Source organism: Vespula vulgaris, chromosome 2 (genome assembly GCF_905475345.1).
Source record: "Vespula vulgaris chromosome 2, iyVesVulg1.1, whole genome shotgun sequence".
NCBI classification, from domain to species: Eukaryota; Metazoa; Arthropoda; class Insecta; order Hymenoptera; family Vespidae; genus Vespula; species Vespula vulgaris.
This window is the reverse complement of record NC_066587.1, coordinates 12,662,814-12,672,381: the sequence shown is the minus strand read 5'-3', so window position 1 is coordinate 12,672,381 and position 9,568 is coordinate 12,662,814. Positions and strand designations below refer to the sequence as shown.

The following is a 9,568-nucleotide window of genomic DNA, read 5'->3' as shown; positions in this document are numbered from 1 at the left end:
GACAAAAAATATCAGCATCATATTTGTTTTTATTTATTTTATATGATTAAAATTATCTATTTTTGTAGACTTATAAATTATTAAAGATAGTATTTTTTATTTTCTTGTTTTATAGTTTACTTAACAATAAGTTTTAATTTCCCTTAATTTAATATTAGAAAGTGTTAATGTAGATATCAGACCTTGATCTGGATATAACATCAAGAATTTTTTTACTTTGCTATACATTTACAACTCATTACATATTCGAACTTCTCTGATTTCAAAAACATTTTATCATATTTACTATTACTTTGCGACGATTACATTTGTTATCTTATTTTATATAAAAATTATTTAGATATTTGGAAAAAATATATCAAGTTCATATAAATATGTATAAATATAAAATTTTCAGTTTGGTTATATTATTCAATTTTATTTAAAAAATACAATAGTAATTTTTTTTTGAAATTACTATTGTTCTGCTTGACAGCCTTCAAGATTTAATGCTCTTGCTAAATTTCGTGCCACTGCTAAACGAAATATTTCTATTTTATCTGCAAACTTTGGATCATCACCATGAGCTTCAACACAACGTAATAATTCAAAAGAATCAATAGAAGATAAAATTACATCTTCACTTTCCAAAAGAGGAATAACATCCGTGAACAGAATTGACCAAAAACTGGAAAATAAATAATTTCCATTGTATAAATTATTTATCGCAATTTTTATCATTAATATTATATTTTGTACTTACTATCTTGGTGTTAGATTAGAAACTATCAGAGAAACTAATAAGCTAGCTGCTTCTTTGAATTCACCAATACTATACATTTGATGAAATTCACAATATTTACCTAAAATTAGATATTAAATTCCCTGATTAATAATTTCACGAAGTTAGATAAAAGGATAATTGTTAATGTTAAAGTCTAATGTTAATGTATTTACCTAAAAATGTAAGTCTATCACTAGCTAACATACAAGGTCCTAAGTTCTCAAGTAAATCACGACACTCTAATTCCCCATTTTCTGCATAATATTTTAGAAATTGATTAGCAATATATGTTATGAAACTACCATCTTGTGCTTTTAATGCCCATGATAATGCATTTCCAAGCCTTTTCTGTCTAATGCATTTCACACCTTGAATCTTGCATATGCTAGTAACTGAAATATTAAAGAATCATAAAAATAGCAATTATTTTTAAAATATACATAGAAAAGTAAATTCCAATTTACCTATATGATTCATATTGCTACCACGTGCAATATCAATAATTTTGTTTACCCTTGCTTCTGAACCCATGGGTAATGATTGTAATAATATTTCTAATCTAGCTAGACCTTGAATGGGACAATGTATTAAATAACTAGCACCACATTGCCATAAGGAATGATGTCCCATTAAGGTGGTAGCATATTCTAAAATAAGGGATTCATGTAACTGTGCCGTAACACTAAAAAAAATAAATATAAGATCAGATGATATTTTAAGTATCAAAATTATAAAAAACACTTACTTCATTTGATGTTTATCTATAATATTTAATTTCCCACAATTATACAATAAATCTATTAAATGAGCTGCAAACCATCCATTATCATTCATACATTGAATTTCTTTAATAACTCGATGAAGATCATTTTCTATTAAAGCCAAAATAATATGATCTAAAGGTTTATTTGCTTTCCATTTTTCTGCCATGTTATTTGCATGTCGTGTAAGCTCAATTTGTTTACAACAAGGTACAGAGTAGAACAATTTTGCAGCTAATAATTCATACCAGGCCTCTGTATATTTTGAGAATTCCCATATTGTAGATTCATCTCCAACTACTAACTATATATGATTGAAAAAATGTATTCCTCTTAAATAAATAAATAAAAAAATGACTTATTTTAATTTAAAATTGTTACCTTCATAAGCATTTCTAAATTATTATCAATAGCAAAAGTTTTACTATCAATATTTGAAGATAAATCTAACTGCCAATGTTTCCAACGTATTGTGAACTCATTCACTGAATAACCACCATAAACATTATATATAGGCATGGTTTTAATCATATTTTCTGCAACAATAAAAGCTGGATGGTCTGCTTTGCTATGCATTGACAAAAGTGCACGTACTAAATCTGTTTTTCCATGTAATGCACAACCTATTACTACTTCCCAGTAATATATATATTCTAGATCAGCAGCAATACATTTTTGTGATAACATTTTTATTGCTTTAAGTTCTTTTGATGGAAAATGAAATTGAATCCATTCTAACAAACATGGTAATATTACATTACCTAACAAAAGAAGAGAAACAATCAAAAATTGAATTATTTTACAGTGTCTAAACATTATATAAATAATATATATTCATTATAATTTACCTGGTATATTATCGACATATAAAATTTCTGTTAAGTGCCACACACATTCTACATTATAAAAAATAGTAAGAAAATTTTCTATTATTATTTTATTTTCAGATAAAGATTTTTCTGCAATATCTTGTAAACCTTCTACACATGCTCTTAAAATAGAACGATATTGCTTGCTATGTTTCAGTAACTCTGGACAAATATCTCCAGAAGAAGATGACTTAATTTTATAAATTGATAAAAAAACTCCATTACTTTCATTAACAAGTTTACGTAATGGAGGAGAAAACAATATTACTTCAGGTCTTAAAATATGTATTTTAATATTAGATGTAATAAAGGTACTTTTTGTATCTACAAAATAAACACTAATATATAGTAGATTGAATTTTATAATACATTTAAAATATGTAAATATTATTTTATATACCTTGTATATGTTTATTTATATATTTGTATGCATATAATCCAATCTTATTTGAATTAATCCAGCTTGCCGCAGTACCTACTTGTTTACAAACTTCATCTGGAATTGGCTTTAAAAGTTAAATATTATTATTATGATTAATTATAAATTATTATAATAGTAATAATGATATTATTATATAGTAAGAAAATTGAATTGTGGTTATAAAATTATATGAATACTAAAAATATTAACTTACTATTTCGATATTATCAATACCAGCCATAATTTATAAATGTATTCTTTATCAACATACACCACTTATTTTAATCAATAATTATATTTACTTGGCATTCAAATTAAATATAAATTTGTAAATTGTCCAGTGGCGCCAATTTCAAAGTTACAATCATATAAGCAAAAATAATTTTACAAGAAAGGTAAATGAAAATAAATATTGTTACGTCTCAGGAAGCACGGGCCTCAGAGAATCAAATTCCCTTTGAGAGATTCCTACGTTGTGAGATTATGTACCTTTTTGGCCTTTACCTATTACGTGCAGTTCTATGGCACAGGACTAGCACCAAACGATATGCTAAACGGCGTACGCAAGCCAATAAAATTTGGTTTCAACGAGTGGGAACGCTGCGATTTTCCTTTTACATGTGACATTTCGGTGATGAGGATTGGCTGACGGGGTCTCATCACTGGAATCCACTCTTTTGATTGGTGGATGGATTATAGTTACCGCTCGATAAGTTGATTCCATTGTCTCGGATCGATTGACTCGATTACAGAAAGAGTAGATTGGTGGCGAAATTGTACGAAAAAATTTGTCGACTGTGTCGCGGAAAACGAATTTCTTGATCGCATTTAAGCACATTGTGATCGAACTTATTAGAAGTAGAATTGAGATTCGTCTCGATATAAATTAGAAGAGTGAGTCGTTTCCGTAGTCACAACCGGGATTATTGACTTAGACTGTTTCGATAATACTTAATTTATTCCAACTACAATAACAAATAGATAAACTAAATAAAATAAAGATCTGTACTGGGTTTAAGACAATAGTAATAGAGGTAATAATCGTAGAAAGAATAAATTGAATAATCAGTACTGTGAAAGATGGTGTAATAATAATGACTGTGAGAATTTAAAAGCAAAAATTATAGGAAAAGAACATAGAAAATCGAATAATTTGAGCAAATAATCGTGAAGGAAAAAACTAAGGGAATAATCAGTACTGTGAAAAACGTCATAACAATCGTAGAAAAGACAACGAATGATCAAAGAAACGGCGTGTGCAGCCAGTTAAATAGAAAGCGTTGACCAATCAGCGAAAGGTGATTTGTCGCGGTGTCGTTATTGGCTCTTCCCTTAGGTAGCGGCGGAAATCTCCAATGAGATGCCCTTTCGTACGGCGGCTCGGATGCGTACTGGTGGTGGGGATGAGGCTCCGTGACTCATCATGCGTCTCACATATGTGTGGCGTCAGTTATTCCTCCGCTCTTCATTTGTTAGATTAGATCTACGTCACGTCGCTCTTTGTACAATAATATCAGAAATATTTTTATATATATTATATAAAACGTATGTCTAATTATTATATTGTTTAAGCTAAGTTCTCATTTTAATTTTAATTTAATTCGATTTATAAAGCGAGATGTCACTTGTTCATAGTTATATCTAGGAAAATTTGGAATCGTAATTTATAGTTTTTATTTTATAATCTTGGGTCAACGTAGGACATAACATAATATAAGGCGACCATTAATTCTCTTATTAAACCGTCTGACGTCGCATAGATCACACTTTTCTTGGAAGTTTTTACATTGTAAACACAAAAAATTTCAGATAAGTATTATTTGATATTTAAGACTGTTTATCAATCCTGGTTATGTAATGGTTTATACCAAAAATGAATACAGGCATAATTCTTGAACGATTTTGATGAACGAGGTCTTTTAAAGATAAAGGTTTAAACAAGGACATGACTTAAAACTACTGATTTTCTTATAAATGTTAAAATGGTATATGTTTTATCTCCATGAAGTAACGATTGCTTCCTTGTTTACTAAATAAATCGATGCTCAGATTTTTTGATCATTTCCAAACGCGAGTAAATGTATTTTACCATACACGGGAAGCATATTAACTTATTCAAACATTTCAATGAATAATAATTCTGTGGCAAAAATAAACAAATATGTGTTCAATTGTTCATACTAATAGATTGTAGAAATAATATATAATTTTAGAATCATTTTATAATTATTTAAACGATGTATAATATATACGGAATAGAATAAATTAATATTTAAACAATAGTGTATATGCGTTTAAATATTACATAGATCATAACCTATATCAAATATAAAATAATGGCAGTATAAAATGTAAACAGTTAAATTCTTATCTCCAGGTCGGTCACATTTAATATCAACAAAAACAAACATTTGACTAACTTCGACATTCATTGATCCAGTCTTCTTTCGCATTTCAGTAAAATCGAATAAACATCGAAGCTCTTTTTCCAAACGCTTAAAATCAAAGAATGAATACTTTCGGTAATTTTACAATGGTTTAAATTTTGATTGTAATTGTTAATATTTTTAGTTTCTTTTGAGTAGAAATCCTTAACGATATAGACTTTTAGAGGGAACTTGTGGGTGTGGGATCTTAAGAAAGGTCCTTGCAAAAGGTATTTTTTTTCAGTAGGGACAAATCGAACTTAATACGAATACTTTGATTTTATTTGGATGGAGCAATCTTCAAAACTTTTCAATTCTTTCGTTTCTAACCTCGATTTCTCGTTGAAGGGTCGATTTTTCGTTGAGAGACGAGATATTTTTTATTTTATCTATTATCAATGGACCAATCCATCGGCGAGGATTCGGTAAATTGGCTCGAGTTCGATTTATCGGCGATGGTTTTATTCGTCATCGTTTCATTATCGAGAAATTTGTATTTTTATACGTGAGTTTATCTTTCCGTATAGAAACTCAACGATAGAAATTTTATTTATGAAATATCCATTGTTACATTAAAAGTTAAAGTTTTAAATTAACATAGTATGATATTAATAGATTATCAAGTAAAATGGTAAATCATAATGTTTATCTTCATGTAAAACAATTGGAAGAACAATTATTAAAATAAAAAATATAATGAAAATAACAACTGATCTTATTCGCATGTACTATATATATAGAAGAAAACCAATATTCTTATTCTATTTTATATTTATTTAGTGATCGTTTTTTCAAATCACTCATACACAGACAAATTATAATAAAATCCTTTATTTGATAATCTATTAATATTATATTTAGTCAATTGCTTGAAGCTTCAATAGGTGTGCTTACGTATCACGTGTAGAATTTCTCGTCTTGAGTTTCCAGCAATTAGTTTGGTGTCGTCTTTTAATTCAAAGAAAGTCATTATACACGGTATGTGTGAACCATGCAGTATATTTTATATAATTGCAAAATTATTTTTGCATTTTTGTATGTATATAAATACATATGCATAAACTTTTTATATTAACATTAAAATTATTATTGAAATAATTGTTATTAAATAATTGTGAAATAAAGGGAAATTAATTAGAAGAAATAAATATAATTTTGTTTCGAAATTACGGAAATCTATTCAGATAAACCGAGTACCATTTATACGATCGTTGTTTATTCAATACTGCTGTAATTTTTTCATTAAATATTAAATTACTAAGAAGAGTATGTGATGGCACAACTGTTTTTTGAATATGAAAAAAATTGCGATATAATAGTATTTATATCATACACTAATGTTGTGAATGAATACATGTGTGTCTAGGTAATGTAATTTCAATAAATCTTCAGTAATATTTTGTTTCATTACACTGAAATTCATTATTTTATAACAATGTCAGTTACGCTACATGAGACAGTAAGCCATGAAATAATTACAAATATTCTAATAATTAGAAAGAACTCTGAGAGTTTTAACGATGATCCGGTCCACGTAGGCTTGATTCTGTTCATAGTTGCACTGCTGTTTTCCCATCGAAATGTAAGTATGGGCATCCTTAATGATTTCATGGCATTCTGTGTACCAAGGATAGTCATTGCTTTTTTTTTTTTGAAGCAAAGACATATTGTTTGACAGTGATGCACTAAAACTATCAGCAATTTTTTATGATGATATTGTTGCCTTAGAAAGCAAACAGAAGTAAGAAAGCCATCATGAGACAGAATAATCCCATAGCCTCAGATAAAGCAAAACCTAAAATAGCATATGAAAACAATTGCTGTTTTAAAGATGGATTCCTAGCATAACCGATAATGAGGGAACCAAATACAGATCCAATTCCAGCACCTGAAATAATAAAATGTTAAATAAATAGATGTACAATATTTTTTTTCTTAATGAAATAGATATATATTATATATTGTAATAGAATGATGTTAACATTATGACTAAAAAAGACATACATACATTTAATTACATATAATGAAAGCACTGAATCAGACTATGTACATAGAATAATGACATGATACAGGTAATTATGGACTTCATTCTCAAGTAAGGCAGGAAGTTTGTTGTCAGGAAGTTTAAAAGGCAAAAAGGATAAGGAATGCCATCATTAGGCAAAAAAGCCCCATAGCTTCAGCCAAGGCAAATCCCAAGATAGCATAAGTAAAACATTGCTGTTTTAAGGAAGGGTTTCGTGCATAACTCATTATCAAGGATCCAAAAACTAAGCCAATACCAACAGCTGTAATTTAAATATCTATGTTAAAAATATTAGTATTTTATGGATGAGATTAATAAATGACATGTAACATGATCTGTTATTAATAATATATGATGCACATGTTTAAATTTTTTAATGAAGAGTAGAATTAAGCACACAGTTTACTAAAAATATAAAGATTATAATACTCATATTTTATTATAGAATAAATACATACCAGATCCTGCAACACCAACAGTTGCAGCACCAGCACCGATGAATTTGGCAGCAGAATCAATATCACGTCTGATTAAGGAAGTTTGGAAGTTACGCACCTGTGACTAAAAAAGAAAAAAAAAAAACAAGAAAAAAAAGAAATTAAAAAATATTACAACTATAAGTGATAAATAAGAATTATATATACCTAGAAAACAATTTCAAGGTTATATTATACTCTTAAACAGTAATCAATCTATTTGTATCTTATAGATACAGATCATACTTCTGCTTTAATTTTTCAATTGTTATGTAACTTTCTAAAAATGATCTTTTTTGTTAATATTTTATTCTTTGTTAACATTCTTTCAAATTTGATCTATTTTTTCAAGAAGTAAGAAGTATTAAAATAGGAAACTATAAATGCTATGACTATTCGTTATATAAATTTGTTGCATAATATGTACTAATAAATATATTAATAATCATGAATATGGTTATTATATATAATATATAAAAATATTCATTTTCTAAAGAAATAATTTCTTATGTAACTTATACAAGGAAAAGTTATGCAATATGTAAAATAGAAATTACTTACTAAACACACTGGTGGTTGAAGTTGTTTCTGCTGTTGTAAAGATTGGCTTTGACTGACCACACTGCTCAATGGTCGAAAATAAGTCTTGGTTCCAGAAACCAACTGAAAAGATTAAGTTTAAAAAATACCAAGATTATATAATATCAGATTGTGAATGTAAAGGATAAAACGCGAACGGTTCTATACTCACAGTAGACCTGGCAATGGGAGCGATGAGTCGAGAGCAAGCGTACATGGTGACGTTCTGTATTGCGCGGCTTCACAAGTGCCTAAAATGAAACGATGCAAACGATTAAACTTGATACTTTTTCGATATGAATTCTATATTTCTAAGGATTTTCGTCAAAAATGAACAAATCGATCAGATCAACGCGACTCGTCTGTTAGTAACGAATTATTCGAGAAAGAGGGAGGAAAGGAGAACGGGACTGTTACGTAACGCTTAAATCATTACATGAGGAACATACGAAAAAATAGATCATAATTAACTTTATTCAAATATATGAAAAAATTTATTAAATATATGGGAAATATGAGGATGTCATACAATAATGGAGGATCTAATAAAAATGGCTGTTTTCTACGACTTCTTTTGCTAACTTTATATTTCAACTTTTAAGATTATAAAATGGAAGTTACGCTATATTTGGAATTTTTCTTTGATCAATATAATAAGACAATATCTGAATTTTGAAAATCGTATCACAATAGTAAATTTCAATTTCTTTTACTCAATATCTAACAAGCAAGCGTTCGGACTTACCAAAGAAGAGTGTGAAGAAGTGGTAAGAAGACCCAGCCTTTGGAATGTTGAATCGGTGAGTGACCCGTTAACGGAACACCCTACAACCAACCTATCTCGACTGAACCTACGAACGAACGAAGCAACTTCCGCGTAACGACCCACTCGCTGTTCCCAATCACCCGACTAGCGTTATCGACCAACCGAATTTAGCCGAACAGATTTTACGTCTGCAATAACTAATCAATACAATCACTAAGTATAATTTCCATGTTCGCTAGCAAAGACAAATAATACAAATTCCTATTGAAATAAAAATAATTCTGTTTTCCTTTAATGATTGTTTATGTAATTTGAGTTTCAATTATAATTATTAATAATAAAGAAAAAATATTTTTAATATTCAATTTGACTAGCTTATTCTTATAAGCATTCTCTATGAACATTAAGCTTTGTTTACATTTTTTAGATTACTAGTGGTAACTTCATACAGTGTGCTACTAGATGTCGTGTAAATCTCGTC

The 9,568-nt window shown here is 28.4% G+C and overlaps 2 protein-coding genes and 1 long non-coding RNA gene across 3 annotated transcripts; 1 reads left to right on the top strand and 2 right to left on the bottom strand.

The window, feature by feature from the left end:
• Positions 1 to 77: 77 nt before the first annotated feature.
• On the bottom strand, positions 78 to 3,471 carry LOC127061621 (nuclear pore complex protein Nup85). The gene is made up of 9 exons (XM_050988754.1): positions 3,029 to 3,471; positions 2,794 to 2,899; positions 2,373 to 2,717; positions 1,906 to 2,285; positions 1,509 to 1,828; positions 1,228 to 1,445; positions 937 to 1,155; positions 743 to 842; positions 78 to 667 (listed from the first exon to the last, which is right to left on the bottom strand). The coding sequence occupies exons 1-9, from the start codon at positions 3,053 to 3,055 to the stop codon at positions 457 to 459; spliced, it is 1,926 nt and encodes a 641-aa protein (XP_050844711.1). The 5' UTR covers positions 3,056 to 3,471; the 3' UTR covers positions 78 to 456.
• A 3,166-nt stretch (positions 3,472 to 6,637) lies between these two features.
• On the bottom strand, positions 6,638 to 9,235 carry LOC127061627 (ATP synthase lipid-binding protein, mitochondrial). Its single transcript, XM_050988764.1, has 5 exons — positions 9,067 to 9,235; positions 8,494 to 8,572; positions 8,304 to 8,405; positions 7,725 to 7,827; positions 6,638 to 7,128 (listed from the first exon to the last, which is right to left on the bottom strand). Exons 2-5 carry the CDS (start codon positions 8,536 to 8,538, stop codon positions 6,965 to 6,967), a joined length of 414 nt encoding a protein of 137 aa, XP_050844721.1. The 5' UTR covers positions 8,539 to 8,572; positions 9,067 to 9,235; the 3' UTR covers positions 6,638 to 6,964.
• On the top strand, positions 7,032 to 7,598 carry LOC127061629 (uncharacterized). The gene is made up of 2 exons (XR_007780911.1): positions 7,032 to 7,158; positions 7,313 to 7,598. It is a non-coding gene; the product is annotated as an uncharacterized LOC127061629 (long non-coding RNA).
• Positions 9,236 to 9,568: the final 333 nt, after the last annotated feature.

Coding starts and splice junctions, on each gene's coding strand:
- LOC127061621 (XM_050988754.1), bottom strand. CDS start 3,055: ATGGCTGGTATTGATAATATCGAAATA. Junction 1,446..1,508: donor ATAGATAAACATCAAATGAA/GTAAGTGTTTTT, acceptor TATTTTTTTTAG/TGTTACGGCACAGTTACATG. Junction 668..742: donor TCTAATCTAACACCAAGATA/GTAAGTACAAAA, acceptor TTTATTTTCCAG/TTTTTGGTCAATTCTGTTCA.
- LOC127061627 (XM_050988764.1), bottom strand. CDS start 8,538: ATGTACGCTTGCTCTCGACTCATCGCTCCCATTGCCAGGTCTACT. Junction 8,406..8,493: donor CTCCCATTGCCAGGTCTACT/GTGAGTATAGAA, acceptor TAATCTTTTCAG/TTGGTTTCTGGAACCAAGAC. Junction 7,828..8,303: donor TTCAACCACCAGTGTGTTTA/GTAAGTAATTTC, acceptor TTTCTTTTTTAG/TCACAGGTGCGTAACTTCCA.